Here is a 17,119-nt window from a genome sequence, read left to right on the forward strand (position 1 = left end):
TCATCTTGAAAGGTTCTGAGTATGCCATGTCCAGAAACACACATTTCCTTATGCTTAACCCAAAATCCACTGCATTGAAGATTTTTGTAGCCTGTCAAAGCTAAACACCCAACAAATCACAGGCTAAAGTCCACAGGAGAAGGGGTCAGTGTTCTTTTGCCACAGATCTACAGAAACCAAGTGTCCCACTATTCCCCAAGTGCTTCAATCATCAGTAAAATTTAAATTCATTTGAAAATAAGAAACCTAGATCAAGGACTGCTTCCTACACCCCTAGGAACTCCAGTGTTTTAGTATTTCATTGTGATTGACAGCAGGCTACTAGCATAGAGCTTCAGTCTTATTTAATAAACTTTCTAAGTACAAAGCAGCCTATTTAATTTTTGGCTGGCATTTGAACAGTGATTTCCCATATATGCGGTAGTTTAGCAGTCAGGAGTGGCATTTGTTCCTTAGGCAAAAAATTGTCACTTGGGCAATAACTCATCAACTTTACAAGTAATCCAGAACTTTTAACCAGGGTTAAAAAGGTATTTCAAGTGCAATGCACCAGTATTACTTCCATTCATAAACTGAGTAAAAGAAAAGACCCGAATGCTCAGAAATTAGAACTATTTCGAAATTATATCATTAAAAATGTGTTACTAATTCCGTTGAGGATGAGTATTATCATACAAAGTAAAGACTCACCCTAGAAAGACAAGGTAGAGGAAAAATAGACAGAAATTTCTTCTGGATTTTTGACAGGGTTAGTGAAAATCAGTTTTGTTTGGCAGGGATCTATATGAACTTGGACATTTCCTTTTCTTCAATCACTGTAATTCTACAACCAAGTTGGAAATAGTTCAAAATGCAATTCAAGCTGACCTACAGAACTACATGGGATATTTTTGCCAAAGTTAAAACAAAACAACCTATCCCACTTCAGAAAACCTACAGAAGAGTCTCCTCTTAATATCTAGGACACCATAAGTTGCTCCAGGCAGATGTTTAAATCTTCATGCCCAAAGGAATAGCTGTTAGCTCTTGGGCTCAAAGGAACTTGCAAGTCAGGGCATGTATAAAGCTGAAAACAGCTAATATTCAAATAGTCTGAACCAAATAACCCTTTAGTATAGGACACTGATGACTTACTTAACTTTCTCATTTCAACAGTGAATCCAGATCTGCGCGTAAGTGAGGCACATAGGTTTTACAAACCAGAAGATATGGTAAAATATAAATAAAAAATAATAAAAACTCTTACTAATAACAAAACAAATCTCTGACCAACGCTGAAAAAAATTTGATGCTTGGAGGTTTTAGAAACTATTGCAATTTTTGTTTGCTGTTTTTTAAACTAGTTTTGTAATATGGCAGTAACAGTATTGTTAGTTAGATCAGCCATAAAAAACCCAGCCTGTATGAAGTGCAACCACACTAAATCAGTAAGGTTATAAAACAGAATTGCAGCTTTTTACACTTGCACTATAATGCACAGTGTTATAAAAAGACCATGCTCTTATGAAGCCCAGGCAGCTAACTTCTTCATTTCATCTTCATCCTCTGCTCTTCTTCTGGTTGATGCTGCAGAGAAAGAGACAATAATCATCAACTAGTGTAACAGTCAGAACCATTTTATCTGTTAGCATGAGGAGTTGCATAGTGCTTTTCAGTTTGAAGATCTCAGATCAATTTACTGAGTAGCAAGTTGAACATGGATAATACAGGAATGAAGCTCATGAGAGATGTGACTATTTTGCCTTACCACTATCTCACACATAACCCTGAGGTTACAAATACAGGTCTGATGTAATTCCTACTGAAAGACTCCTGCAGAAAATACATTTAATCTCTAAAAGCTGTCACAGACAGAAAATGCCCACAAGAACGCTGCCAGTTCTCTCACCACCATGTAAACAGGCACGAGTGACCTACCCCGGCCAGCTGCACATCTTGCTGCCTTTCCAAATAGGGCTGAAAGGTTCTGCGTATGCAAGTCCAGTCTCCAGATGAACTCATCTCATTTTAAAGGAAGGTGTCATTTGTTAAAAGGGACAAAGAAATTCCTGAACTTACTATGCTCAGGTGACATCAGTTAACTGCTGTGTTCACAGCATCAGCAATCCCCAGCTCTGTATCAGCTCCCACACAGACTTTCTCCCTTTGCACCCAAATGTCCTATCACACATCTGCATTCACCAAACTAAAACCTTGCCCAAGTAGTCTTCATTTGCTGTCTAGATGCCCTACAGCCCAGGTTCAATCTCAAGCTGTCTCCATCTGTGTGTGGGTTGTGTGTCAGGACTGGCACCTCTCCCAACACCAGTGGAACACTGTTGCTGGGTGCATCACCCTCCTGTGCAAGTTTACAGCAGCCAGCTGACTCCTGCCTGCAGGAGCCACCGTGTTGGGGGATGGGGGGGTGGGACTGCAGCTACCACCTTCAGGAAAAGGATGCAGAAGACCACAGGTCCTGTCCCTATTCTGGAAATGCCACTGGCTCATTGTGTGACTGGGGAAGGTCACTGACTTGCTCCATTCACAGTTTCCCCATCTTCAAGATCAGGAGGGTAACATGCATCTCTAATTAGAAGCATTATAGATCCATTAACTGTACTGATTTTGCTTGTGCTTTTGTAAGCACCGAGTTTCAGAAAAAATAAGCCAGTTTTGCAAGGCCTTAAACTATATAACTGCAACCAGCTAATTTTGCCTGAAGTAACCATACAGACAGATGAAGTAGAAAATTAAGATAGTGAGAAATACATGGAGATAGTCTGGATTTAATAAAAATGTCAACTGCCATAGCTGGAAGACAATGCATGAACCAGCCATAATTGACCAGAGTGCAATTTGCACTGCTTTTCTAAATTTTTTAATTTTTTTTTTTACTAGCTGTTCTGCAGTTGACTTCTGTAGATGAGGCCACAATCTCAGTCTGAATGTTTGAAACTACATGTCAGGATTTAAATGCCATCTGCCAAAACACATGTAATAGTCTATGAGTCAGCCTGGTCTAGGTAACCTGTTCTGCAGCAGAACACACCATAAACAACCTGTGTCACATGCGTGCTGGCCTTACCATGAAATATTTATATTCTTTTACTAGCCTCAGTACACAGCAAATCTTTCAGCTGATAGACAACAGGGATATGGTGAAAGGTGGAGTAAAGGGTTGTCTGACTCTGGCTTAATTCAAAATGAACAAGGCAGAACTACAGAAAAATAAGACTACAGCTTAAGACTACAGGAATAAGCCTGTTCAGTAGAAAGCAAGCAAAGGAATGAAAATATTTCTTTAAATGTGTGCTTCCTGCTGCTTCCTTCATTTCTACTTAAAACACCAGTGGCAAATATCAAACCACTACCCCACAAAGCTGGATCCTTATGACGCTAACATTTTGAATCTAGGTCAGACTCTAATTAAAAGAGACTAAGGATTTAATTGCAAAAAAAAAAAAAAAGCCTTCCCATTCCTCAATAATCTCACTACATTTAAGTTGGAGATTCATCAGTATATCTGCAAGGTCAAGGTCAAGTTCCCTGAGTTTGTCTCCCCAAATCTACAGAGAATTTAACCCTACATGCTTTCATAGAGAAAAACAGATTTACACTGCTTTTTCTGTTAAACAGATACAAAGGTAAGAAAAGGAATTTATAACACTTAAAAAGTTAAAACAGAGTTAAATACATATCTGAAACTCTCTTTTCCTCTCCCCTTTCTCACAGTATGATTTAATAATGAGAAATGTAAAATGGCAAGCAGGCAGTTTACCAGGGCGAGAAGGCAGCGATGTGGACGGAACACTTGGCAACCTGACATCTCTCATTCCCTTGTTCAGCTCTTCTTGCTCCAGTTCTTCTAACTCTGCCATCAACTCATCCTAAATTCAAGGAAAACATTACTTACAAATTCATTGTACTGACAGGGATCAGAGGCAAGGGCACATTTAAATATCATGTAGCAAAGCACTATTGAAGAAACAATTTACACCTGAAAACACGTATCAAAACTCAGCACATTAAAAGTATAATTTTTACTAAATATGGGCAATAACGATAAACCTTAATTGAACATTGAAAGAAGGACCACAGAAGTTAGAAACAGGACAAAGAACAAAATTAGAAACAAAACTGACAGCAGTACAGTACTTGTAAAAAAGGCAAACACAGTGGGGAAAAAGCTTCTCTGCTGTCCTTAGGTTTGTTCCAAATCTAGACACTGTACTCTTCAATGGATTCTAATTTTAACATGCTATTTCTCCCATTTTAAAAAGCAAACAGCTTCCACTGGTTATAAGGTAGACTGCCATTAAACATTATGCTTCAGCCTCATAACACAAGTCCAGGATTATATATAATTTCAAAGCAGCACTGGAATCAGAACTGTCCTCTGGGTCCTGCTATTCACTCTTGAAGCACACAACACTCTTGGGGTTTCAGCTGCAGAAGCTGATTTGGACAGATGATCTAATCCACTTGTATAATGCTAAAAATAAAAAAGCTGTACACTTCTTAAAAAAAGCAAAGAACCTACTCCTTGGCTGGAGTTTCCTAAAGAAAGGAAGCTAAACGTTAACATTATTTGTAGAGAAATGGACCTTTGCCACACTGATAAAATGGTTTAAAAAGAAACAATGGGCAAAGTGGCTGAGGAAAATGTGTTTGTGTAGCAAAGAGCTACAAGGTAGTGAAACAGGCTTTGCCTACACATTTATACTTCGTTTATCACCAATGCAGAAGTTAAAATGATAGTTACATAGCCAACACTGGCTTTCCTACCTAGATTTACTTTCTCATGGTTTTATAATTTACGGCCAAAAAATGGCTACAGTTTGCCTACCTGCCCTAGTTTACAGTGCAAATCCTTGGATATGATCTAAAAATTTCAGCATCAGGTCTACACCTGATGATGTTCAATTCCCAGCTGATCTCTCAAGGAAATGTGCAAGTTGGAGCCCCCTGTTTTACTTAAGCATTTAGCTGAAGTGCAAATCTGCTTGTACTTTAAGTGCCTCAGTCAGTGCTGTGAATACAAGCTTCTTAAAAAGTTAGTGTCCAAGCTGTTGTGAAGTCAATGGCAACAGGTATTTCTGAAAAATTCTAGACGGTCATCTAACCCCCTTCCATGCCAAATCAGTCCTTTCCAACCTCCACTGAACAGGAAAACAATTAAGAGGAAGTGTCAGTCATGACAAGCATTCTTTAAAAAAGATGTGAACGAAACAATGATCATGAGCCTACACCTTTAACACAATAATGTAAAGGCTAGAACATTTGCTGTCAAAGTGGAGACTCTAGTTTTAAGTTCTATTCATTCTCGAGAATAGACTTAGCTACTAATTTCCCACAACTCAGAAATTGTTCTACAAGTAGGCTGTGGAGCATTGCAATAGCTACAACAAATCTTTCTCCTCTTGAACCTAGGCCTCTGCAAGAGCAGAGGGAAGATACTATGTGAACTTGCAGTTTCCAGGCTTTGTCCGCTGGATGGTGTGTATTTCACATTTGATTATCAGAAACAGGACTCCAGGCAAGGATCACCCCTCCCAGAGAGCATTCTACTCAGGCAGGACAGAGCTTTTTTGCGTTCTTCATGACAAACACTGTGTCAACCCAGGGAGAAAGAACCCTTATGTTTCTGTGCCTGTCTGGAGCAGGAGAAATCACACACTTCCATGATCTCCTTACACCCAAGGCACATGAGCGAAGAGAAAATGCATCCAATTGTGTGGTCAAAACGTCCTCCAAAAAAATAAAATTAAATATCATCCTTCAACACAAATCACCTCATAACTGAGCAATTAAGTCATTGATTCTAGCACTCTCAAGCTGCAGTGGCCTGCAAACCAGATTTTCCACTTACTGCCCAAGTGCTATAAGTATTAGGCTCCTATGCAAAAGCAGGTGCTGGTACAAAGATGTCCCATGTGCCAGTGGCTTATGTCCCAGAACAGGAACCATGCACATCAACTTAGACTAGTACCTCTTAGGAACTTTCAGATCAATCTAAAACATACTTACTAAGGCTAGGCCCCCAAAAGTTAAGCACTGATGAAAAGTAAGACACTGTACAGCTGCTTGGGATGGCAGTATGTTTTTCAATTGTTTGAAGCCCACTTTATACAGGCCAAATCTCATTCCTTGTGCCAGTAATGCACATGTTTCTTGGAAAGTCTATTTACATTTGAAGTGGAAAAACAGGAAAGCAGATAATGGGAACAAAACACAAAGAATTATTCCTATTTTCAACAAATTATAACTATTGAATGAAACCTCCCCTTCCTCCTAGTCAAGCAAATATGTACGATATCACACTTATATTTTTCTTTGTTGTCCATTTGGGTATACAGGAACAAATTAGTTCAGGATAGAGTGAGTTGTCTGATTATTCAGGACATTCTTCAAATGATCCCTGATGATCCCAAATCAACAAAATTGAAAAAAAAAAAAAACAACCCAAACTGTTGTGATACTGAACCTGATCCCCAGCTCTGCATTTCACAGATCACAAGAATTTGAGTACCCTTGACCCTTGAGTCCTCGGCCACGGCTGGATCAGAAATAACGTGCTTAGATACACAAAACCAAATCCAGGGGCACTGGATGAAAGTTACTGCAACAAATTTTCAGAAGCTCCTAAATGCCTTGTGGACATTTCAGAAGAAAAGAGCTCAAGGAAGAAACCTTATTGCCTCCAACGGGTATTACTTCTATGTTATGCATCTACTTCTGTAGAAAATCTGGAAGAAAAAGGAAAGGACCTGCACCAAAAATGACCTTAAAAAAATGGTCCAAATATTCAGAACTGTGAACAGCAGCCTCTTCACAGCGCAGGAACTGCACTTAGTCAAACGGATGTCTATTTGGACCATAAAAAATTATATGTTTCAGTGTCCACTTAGAGTAGTACAAATTACATGTTTTAGTGATCTCCTCCTTCCATGGTTCAAACGAGAAAAACAAGTACTGGAGTGTAGTTAAAAATGCTTTTCTTAAAATTTGTATATAAATAAAAGCACTTTTTATATTTTACATATATATTTTAGTATATATTTTAGTAGTATTTTAGTATATATTTTATATATTAACATATTTAATTTTTATATTTATGTAAAAATTATACACTTGTCCTTGAACCAAGGAATTTCACATCCACACCTTTTAAGAAACAAACCACTGCACAACCAATAACTGTGGAGTCACAACCAATAACCAAATAACTGTGGAGTCATCTAACAACTAAAACTCACAGGCCTGAAGTACTAACCTCATCAAACTCATCACCAAAGGTGGCTCGGTTTGAGATGGCATCTGAAATTTCCTGGGCAACATCTTGCTGTTCAGTGATATCTTGCATCAAATCATCAATTTTGTTCAAGTCCCTGGAAAGATAACATGGAAACATATTTTTAAAGATATATCATTCAAATCCTACAGAAGAGACTCACTGGAACAGACCCTATTTTCTTTTTCTGCCCATGGCTGTATAAACAGCAGAACTCACAGGGAATAATTTCCTCACCCAGACCTTAACACCTACACTAAAAGCTTCTGTGTGTTTTGGCCAATCCAACTTCTTTCACTTGGGATTATAACAAAAGTTAAGCTGCAGCAGTGTGTCTCTCTCCCCCTTGGGGCTTCTCAGACCTCTGCCAAGCAACACTCACACCCCTGGGCAGATCCCCCAAGGTCAGTATCTTTATGGGAGTACTCTACATTCAGTACTTAAAAGGAGCTTGTAAGAAAGATAGCAATAAACATTTTTGCAGGGCCTGTTGCAATAGGCCAGAGGGTAATGGCTTTTAACTAAAAGAGGGTCAATTTAGACTTGACACAAGGAAGAAGTGTTTTACAATGAGGGTGGTGAAACACTGGAAACATTCGAAGTCAGGCTGGACAGACTCTGAGCAACATGATCTGGTGGAGGATGTCCCTGTTCACTGCAGGGTGTTTGGACAAGATGACCTTTGAAGGTCACTTCTAACCCAATCTATTCTATGATTACATGGATCTTTCTTGATGTTAAGCTTTCACCAGAACCGAGGGCAACTTAAGAGAACTGTACCCCATTTAAAGACTTCCCCTTATTATTAACTTCATTATTGTTTCAATTCCTGTTTGCTTCTTCCAGAAAAACCTTTTTGATTTAACTCTGTTTATTCAGGCAGGAAAACACCCCTTGAAACAACACAGGACATATAAAAGAAAAAAAAAGAGAGTAATTTTTTTTGTCCATGTCATATTTTTTATTCGGGTCTAACCAGTACTTTGAATCCCACAATCTAGCTTATGGATTCTGAGGAAAAGAGTTCACTTAGTTTCTATAACTAAATTTTCTTCTGGACAAACCAAGGGCAGAGGCCAGTCTCCACTGCCAAGATAGACAAAAAAAAAACAGGTAACACACAGCTCTCACTAGTTAAGTGAACTTCCTTTTAGACTCGATGTTAAGAAAAGATATTTTTTTGCCAAATATAACACTGCAGCACCAACAGCATTCCTTACATTAGATGCCTGAACCAAAAATGAAGTAAAAACTGTCTAACTTGATACAACAGTCTGCAGTGATGGAATAGTTTGAAAGTGGTCAATAAGCTCAACTTGAAAGCTATTAGAAAGCACTTACATATTTTCATGTACTTTTTTCATAGCTTGTGCAGCATAACCCATATTCTTGAGCACTTCTGTGTTCGTGTGGGAATTTTCCAATGCCTCTCTCTGGAACTCAATGGTCGAAAGCGTCCCATCAATTTGACTCAACTGTTTCTCATATCTCTTTTTCCTCTTCAGTGCTTGTAAGGCAGCTGGAATAGGAAGAGGCAAAGTGCACTGTGTGTTTTCATAGCAAAATGCAAGGCCAAGTAGTTCAGCACCAAGCTGACCTCCAGAATTGATAATTCTCACCCTCCTACCTTACTAGCAGGGAGACAAACTTTGACCACACCACATCAGCAGCCTGTTTATCACCAACATGCTGTTGCATGAACATGCTGGGAAGCCTCTTTTAGATTAACTCCTTTTAGAACCACAGGGAAGAGCAGCTTCTTCCTCCACTGCGGGAGATCTTGAACTCCATCCTGTGCACACAGGCAGAGTAGAGAAAATGGGGAAGAAAGAGAAAAACATGAGAGAAGAGTGAGAAAGGAGAAAACACAGGAAAGGAGAAAAGAAGAAGTTGCAAAACATAAGCAAAAACTAAAGAAGACAGCATAAGAAGATCTATCATGATAACCACACCTCCAGCAATGCTGCTTTCTGAACTTTGTCTCAACAGCAGTAACTGTGAAGTGCAATGGAAAGCCCAAATGGCCCGACCAGGCACGTGGGTTGGATCAAAGGAGGACTCACATTTCTTTGGCTTTCAGTTGCATCTATTTCTTACAATTTCTTAGGAAGATGATCTTTAAACCTTAGAATTTGAAAACATATAGAACTTTGTAGACAAAGGCACAGTCAAACTCAGCTACACCCCAGTATCTTTGTAAATTATCGAGATTAGTCTTTTATATTTGCTAAGTTATGAGCAGCATACTTTGCTCAGAGTAAATCATTACCAGAACTTGGGACTTTCTCTTGGCCTCAGGGTGTGGAACACACACAATCTTGCCACAAGCATTTCCTGACCAGTGTCCCTTGCAAACTACAGATGTGCCAGGCAAAAAAAACCACCAAACAAAACCAGGAGACTGAGTTAACCCATTGTTTTTTCAATGCTATTTACACCCATATTCCTCCCCTTGTCTTCTACATTTAATTTTTTAATCAGGTTCAGAGCCTGAAAGCAACAGCCGTGCAGCCCCTCAGACTCAATCAACAGCAGCAACTATTGTTGCCATCCTTTCAAATAATTGCTCATGTACAATGATACTGAACCTTGACACTGGGGTACACAACTTTTCAAATGAAGTTAGGATCTCTCCAAAGAGGGGGCATAGATTTTTGATGTGTAACAACACACTAGAAAAATTAGCGCTTAGTTGACAAATGCTTGAATCAACATGGTCAGAACTGCACACTAGGAGCTGTGCAAGGACAGGCATTCACACAGGCTAAGATTCTAGAACATGCAGTAAGATGTTTCAGGACAGCAAAACACAATCATAACACATTAATCACAGTATTCAGGTTCAAGGTTTTCCCAGGTTTGGGAGGATGGTCCAAAGATCATGCATGTTCCACGGAAGACGCTTGAACACCAGATGATGTCTTGCAGATGGCAAATGTGAGAATTGTAAAATTCTCACTGGCAATTCCAAAATAAATCATTTTCACTTAATCCCAAACAATCTTTATGTACCTATTATTTTCCTATTTATTTATGCTTATTATTGGTAGTGTTAGCACACTAGCCATTTCCTTCCTTAGCTTTCCTCAAATCAAATTTGATCCTGGATTCTTCCTAGGAAGCTAGAGACAAATATAAAAGTCTGAAACTGTACCTAACACAAGCTGTGCCAGAGAGGACCCTAAAGCCCTGTGGACAGAGGAGCACTAATCAGCTGATGCAGAAAGGCTTCAATTGGAATAAGCATCTACCACAGGGCAGTATTTCCAGCCAGCATTATTCAGAAATGGGACTCAGCAATGGTGCTGTTTTTATTGGCCGCTCAGAGAGAAAATGGATTTCCGCAGTGACACACAAAGCAGTTGTTTTTAAAATCCTGAAGATCATTTAATTAAACCACACCCAAATTAAGAAACCACAGGAGAAGCTAAAGTCCTTGACTTCACCTATTCATAAACATCTTTTCCTCATTATTGTAGTGCAACATATTATCTTCATTCTCTTTAGTTTTACCAGTAACTTACAGAATAAATCACTTCAGAGGAAATTAATTCGTCCTTCTTCATTATCAACCAAGGCATAATAAATCCCCACACCTGATTTTCCTGATTTGTATTAAATGAATGCCCTTTATTACACAGTGGTTTGTCATAGTAGCTCCTAGACCATTTATGAGTATTTCCTTGTTATTTGAAATCTATTTTTCTGTGTTTTACAGAGTATCATGAACTTTTAGTGCTTTTCTACTGCACATTACAAGCATTTTAAACTTTCTGTGTGACTCTTGCAGGATTAAAATGCTTCTGCATTATAATGCTACTGCATTATAATTACCAAACTGCAGAAGAACATATCTCTCAAAAAAAAATGAACTGAGCACAGAACACAAACATACTTTGATGAAGATCTAAGAATGGCACTGAAAAATGGTGCTGGCCATTCCAAAGATCTCAAAAAGGAAGACAGCCCAGGGAGGATAGGTCTAGCAGGAGCAGGGTCTGAGGAAGCAAGTATAATTAATAGCAATTGATGCAGGAAGAGGTGGAGGTCGTCTCCAGGAAAAAAGAAAAAAAAAAAAAAAAGCAGTATCATATACTTTTTCGGTTGTGCTCCAAAGAAGCTGATTCAACTCCTGCATTTCATAATGGTTAACCCTTGGCTGGGCTTTAGTACATTTCCTGTACTTCTGAGTCCAGCAAGCAGGATACAGCTCATAGATTATGAAAAACTGTTTTTAATGTGAGCTTCTATTTTATAGTCAAGATAAGTGCCTGGAACAACAGAAGACTATTATGTCAGTTTAAGTATGCATCTGAATGAACTACTATTATTAACATACAGAAGAGCACTTTTCCAATATCACTAGTATGGTGATACTTTATTAAAGAAGAAGAAATGGCCAGCTGGGCAATAGTAATCCTGGCCACACTGAGTATCCAGGTTTCAAAAGGAAAGTAGTGAAACAGGAAGAGTTGTGGTACCCTTCTCATGGTTTCATGACAGATCACAACGAAAAGAGAGCACAATGGTAACAACGCCTTCACCTGTCAAGCCCATCACCAACACTCATGAGTACAGGAAGCACCAATAATCTCATCTTCTGAAGTAGAAATAAATGGATTGTCTAGTAATCCTTAAAATTCCCAGGAAGAAGGAAACAAGTGTTTCTTCAGAAGACGTAACATCATTGTGAAAATGCTGGATCTCATTCTTGGATATAGCTCACAAACCTCCACTTCAGTCCTGCAAGGGATCAATGGATTGCAACTTCTGATCTCCCTTACACCAGGGACAACCAAAGGCAATGCTGCTGAGGCCATAAAAATCATAGGACCCTAATTAAGTTCACTGCCAGTATGCATAATCCTTAAAGCCTTGTGGAGAAAGCCACACACAGTTACAACTGAATTCAAGAGCGATAATGTACTGAACTAGTTATAAGTATTCCAGTTCATGGTGAGACACTGGAAACACGATCACGAAGATCAGAGAACAATTGCTGCAACTCGTAGAACAAAGACACAACTAAAGGCTTCCTCTTACCTCCCCGCCAGAATCCCTCATTCCCAATCTGTCCCACACCCTTCCACAGGCATGACTGTCCTGTCCATAACACACAACTGCCACGCCGCTGTTTGGTTTCAGTGGCCTCCTGGTTACAACCACCTCACTGAAAAGGAATGCTACAGGGCTACATAAGCACTGCACGAACATAACACACAAACATAACACACAGCATCTACCTGTAAACCCCTCCTTGCTATTTCAGTTTTCTTCAAAGGTTTTGTCCTCAGTAGTACTATGTGGTTCTTTACAGTTGAAATTTAATTCTATTCTGGATGGCTTCTCTTAACTTTATTCCTTTCATTTAGATTTTTTTTTTTTTTTTGGTATCTGTGAAAGACTCCAGGCTGAAACAACACACATTCATAAGTACGTTATTTTCACAGTTACTAGTGCACTTCAGAAAATACGTTTCCTTTTAAATAGAGTTTTCAAATATTCAGTATAACTTTCTGTCCTTTAATTTTTCCTGTATGACCTTCAAAATAATGGAGAAGAAAGGCCAGTTCATCGATGGAGTTGGCAGCTGTGTACTGGCTGAAACTGAGATACCCCAAAAAGTACAGCAAGAGATAAAAACCAAAACAAAACACACACAAAAAGTGTGAGTGAAATGGGAAGAGATTAAAAGGCAGTGTTAACTGTGGAAAAAAATACTCCTTATCATCACGTAACCTCTGCAGGACAAATTCCAACAAACACTGTTGTTTCAAAAACCCTGAAGCTGTCTAGCCACAATAAGATACTAATGGGGAATGCTGGAAATGTATTTAATAGCCAATTTCAGACTAGGTACAGGAACTGCAGAGATACTCACTTCATAAAGGAAAAGCCAGAAGTATTTAAGTGATGTTTCACATCCATTTGCATAGCTTTTACATCAAGTAAAGCCTACTGATGTCACATGAACCCATTCAAGAGTCATATGAACTCATGAGAAATTGCTGGTGCTTGAATCTGCTCTCTCTTGTGTTAGTATTACTGACTCAGACTCATGCACCTAAAAATCAAATGAGATCATGCTAATTTGATACATTTTCTATCTCTAGATAGAAATCTTACTCCAGTCTCGAACAGTCCCATTTTAGTTTCCACAGGCTTCTCCACAGATGCAATTAAGAAAAATGAAAACCAAAATTAAAAGTAAAAATTAAGAAAAAAAACCACAGCCATATCAAAAATTACCTGTGAGGTCCCTTTGAAACATTAACAAGGCAATGTAGATTAAAACCTTCATTCTCTCATTTGTGTGTATGTTTACATAATGTTATATACACACGGATGCTGGTTAGAACAGATTTTCTCTGAACTATACAGTACAATACACCGTATGTATTATGCTGTTATATGTAAATCAACAGCAATTAAACTGTAAAGCAACTGACATATCAAATGAAGACATTATTGGAGATTTCAGTTCACTCATTATCCTGCTAAATTCAAGCACTTTGGCACAGCAAGGTTAGTTTATCTCGTTTCTCCTCTGACTGTACTTACACTATCTCATTTTGGCTTTAGAACCACTTTTTGCATGGATAAAATTGCCACACACTGCACTTCGTGCCCTACTCCTGCCTCTTTACTGTCCTTAACTGTTGGTGCCTGAGCAATTGACAAGATAAAAGGGAGTTATTTTTAACTATGATCAGCTCAACAATCCAGTTTGCAGGATCACTCCATGAACAATTTCATAGATTGAAAACCAGAGGAATTGCATATTGAGTACAGAAGTGCAAAAAACAATTTGGAAGAAAAGTTTCAGATATCAAACACTGCACGCCTGAAGCACAAGGCCAACAAACACCTGAAACCAGCATCAACCAGCTGAGTTAAAGGAGAAGCAGATCCACCTTCTCCCAACAAGTTTTCATTCCTGCCTGTGCACCATCCTCTCCTTCACAGGTACATGAGCACTCCATGCAGCTTCCAGGGCAACTGGATAATGAGGATTTAAACTACTCTGAGTAAAAAAGATAATCCAGACAAAAATCCCACAACATTTTACAGCTGCATCCAGCTTTCTGAAACACACCCTTCAGGGAGCTCTACTAAGGGAAAGGAAGGGAGCAGCACAGGAACAAGAGTAAGGCAGGATGCACTTCTTCCTCCTGCAAATGTGCCAGCTTATAGTCCAGGTTTGGGATGAAGTTCCAGAGCAGGATGTCTGGATTTAACCAGGAATTTCTACAGTCAAAAGACCAGCCTGTTTTCTTGCATCAGATCTGCAGCTTGGGCTTTTGCACAATGAACTCAGCCTCAGGACCAACCCAGTCACCTTGTCCCATAGCAAATTAGTTTCCAGTTGGATCACCTTCCTGAACTAACTCACTGCAACAGCACAGAGATACTCCAGCTGAAGCCAGGGGAGTAGAAAACTGTGGGGCTGTGACAACCCTGACAGCTCCCATGCTGCAGAGTACCTGGCTTAGATGTGCTGCTCAACTGGCTTTACTCCCTCTGACTGCACCTTCAAACCTGTCCCATCTTGACCCATGATTTTAAATCCTTTGTAACTAAAAGTTAGTTAAGTTAAATGGCCTTTTGCTAATAGTCATTAAATGCTAAAGTATTACAAATACATTATAGGGCTAACCAAAACACTTCTAACATGCAGCTCCTCACAAGTTCTGTTACATGGCATTATTTTTTAAATTATTAAATAACAGAAAGAGCAGACAAAAAGCTACCTTGTCATTACATCAGAAACTTTTAATTCTAATTTTTCTTCTGTTTCAAAGCATTTAAAGAAAAATACATCTCAGAATAGACAAACAGGCCTCTACTTGACTTCAGGAAGTAATTAACTTGTTTCTCAAAGCCCTTTATATCCCCAAGACACTGACTACCATCATTTACTTCCCAGAGATGACAACATCAGTATATGCAGGAGCTAGACCTTATTACCCCTTAGTATCTCTCCTTTGCAGCTAACACCAGCCCAGAACAGTAGTTACTAATGCTCTAAACTATCGTTCATTTTTTGGTTGTATTATGTACATCCTACGTGATTTGAAGTAAATCACTGAATAACTTTGTTCCTCAGCTGCCACCAGTGTGGATAATATGCACTTACTCATGAATACAGGAGATCCTCACATCCTTCAGCTTCTTTTCCACCTGCCCAACCCATACTCAATCTCCAAGCTGTGATCCCCTCCCCACACTGAACAGCAGCACTTTGCGTTCCACGTATCCAGCCGACACACGCATCCGCTGTGGTGCAAAGCACGTGTATCGCATAGGGAGCCACAGACAGTAAATTAGTGAGGAATAAGGCATCCTATTACCACCCCACCATAATGAATCCACACTAAACACTAACAGATGCCAAAGACCATCCCGCCTCGCGTGTTTTGATACTTGCTGGGAGCCCACAGCCGACTCACAGTGCACATCTGCGGAGTCAGCTGACCCGGCCCTGCCACAGCCTCGGCGAGACTCGAGTCCCCCCTTCGGAACAGACCCCAGGACCCAGAGGCGCTCCAGCCCTGGGATTTAAAGCCTCGCAAGCCCAGCGGGGGTTGAGGGTAGTGGGGTCCGGCCCGCACTCACCTCGCCTGTTCTTGGTGCCGTGCTGCCGGGCTACCGCCAGCTCCCGCTCGATCCGCGTCTCCAGGTACTCCTGCTTCTTGCTGAGCATCTCCTCCGTCTCACGCAGCCGGGCCAGAGCCTCCTGCGGCGAAGGCCCTCCGCGGCCCTTGGAGGCGGCCGAGCCGCCCCCCTTGAAAAACCTGGAGATCTTGCTCATGGCGGCGGTCCCGGTTCGGCGACCGCCGACGGAAAGGTCTAGCCGGCCCGGCCCGGCCCGCAGAAACCTCCCTGGCCGGCACAAGCCGTGACGGCACTTCCAGAGCCCAGGGCTGGCGGCACCGCACCTGGCGGCGGGGCGGTCCCGGGGGCGGCCCCGAGGAGGCCGAGCTGCCGCTGCTCTCCGCCACCTTCGGGCAGGGCAGGAGGAGCCGGGGAGCTCCGCGGGGCAGCCGTGGGGACCCGGGCCGGGCGGGTGGTGCCCCCGCTGCGGAGACGGCTGCTGAGTTTGTGTTTCCCCCCCATTTTTTCCCCGTGTCACAGAATCACGGAATGGTAAATTTAGAAGGGACCACAGTGGGTCATCTGGTCCAACCTCCCTGCTCAAGCAGAGTCATCTTAGAGCACAGGATTGTGTCCAGACGGTTCTTGAATGTCTCCAGCGAGACATTCTCTCTGGGCAACTTGTTCCAGTGCTCGGTCACCTGCACAGCAGAGTTCTTCCGCAGCCTAACTCTCTCAGCCTTTACTTGTAAGAGACGTGCTCAAGTCCCTTGATCACCTTTGTAACTCTCCACTGGATCGGCTCCAGGAGGTCCATGTCTCTCTTCTTCTGAGGGGCCCAGAACTGGACACGTGCCGCAGGAAGGTGTGTTTTGGGAGAGCAACGCACTAAGGTACAGGCGTGCACGCCGCTCAAGGCTGGGAAAATAACAATGAATTTTGAAGGAATGTGGCTTATTACAAAAGTGGCGGGTGCGCCGCTAAAGGACACCGCAGGTCACAGGATGCAAGAAGCGCCTCGGAATGCCGGGCTGCCTCCCATCCGCCTCGGGAAGAGGCCCTGCTCCGAGCGACGACGCAAACAGCGACAGAAGAAAGACACAAGACACGTTTTCCCCTGTAACAGCCCGAGGAGCACCAGCCGAGGCTCTGGGCTCACTGAAGTCTGAAGCGCCGACACGGCCTGGTCAGCGCACATTCCGCCGAGCCTGGCGGCAACAGCCACTCCTGCCGACGCTCCAGCACCTCCCAAGT

The 17,119-nt window shown here is 41.2% G+C and overlaps 1 protein-coding gene across 1 annotated transcript; it reads right to left on the reverse strand.

The window, feature by feature from the left end:
* Positions 1-1,401: 1,401 nt before the first annotated feature.
* On the reverse strand, positions 1,402-16,168 carry CHMP4C (charged multivesicular body protein 4C). Its single transcript, XM_032710656.1, has 5 exons — positions 15,887-16,168; positions 8,612-8,789; positions 7,253-7,367; positions 3,758-3,866; positions 1,402-1,566 (listed from the first exon to the last, which is right to left on the reverse strand). Exons 1-5 carry the CDS (start codon positions 16,080-16,082, stop codon positions 1,502-1,504), a joined length of 663 nt encoding a protein of 220 aa, XP_032566547.1. The 5' UTR covers positions 16,083-16,168; the 3' UTR covers positions 1,402-1,501.
* Positions 16,169-17,119: the final 951 nt, after the last annotated feature.

Source organism: Chiroxiphia lanceolata, chromosome 1, assembly GCF_009829145.1.
Source record: "Chiroxiphia lanceolata isolate bChiLan1 chromosome 1, bChiLan1.pri, whole genome shotgun sequence".
NCBI classification, from domain to species: domain Eukaryota; kingdom Metazoa; phylum Chordata; class Aves; order Passeriformes; family Pipridae; genus Chiroxiphia; species Chiroxiphia lanceolata.

Excerpts from the sequence above, each read along its gene's own strand:
- CHMP4C (XM_032710656.1), bottom strand. The coding sequence starts at position 16,082 with ATGAGCAAGATCTCCAGGTTTTTCAAGGGGGGCGGCTCGGCCGCCTCC. Across the intron at positions 8,790-15,886 it reads CGGCACCAAGAACAGGCGAG|CTGCCTTACAAGCACTGAAG; the intron begins GTGAGTGCGGGC and ends TTCCTATTCCAG. Across the intron at positions 7,368-8,611 it reads AAAAAAGTACATGAAAATAT|GGACTTGAACAAAATTGATG; the intron begins GTAAGTGCTTTC and ends TTATCTTTCCAG.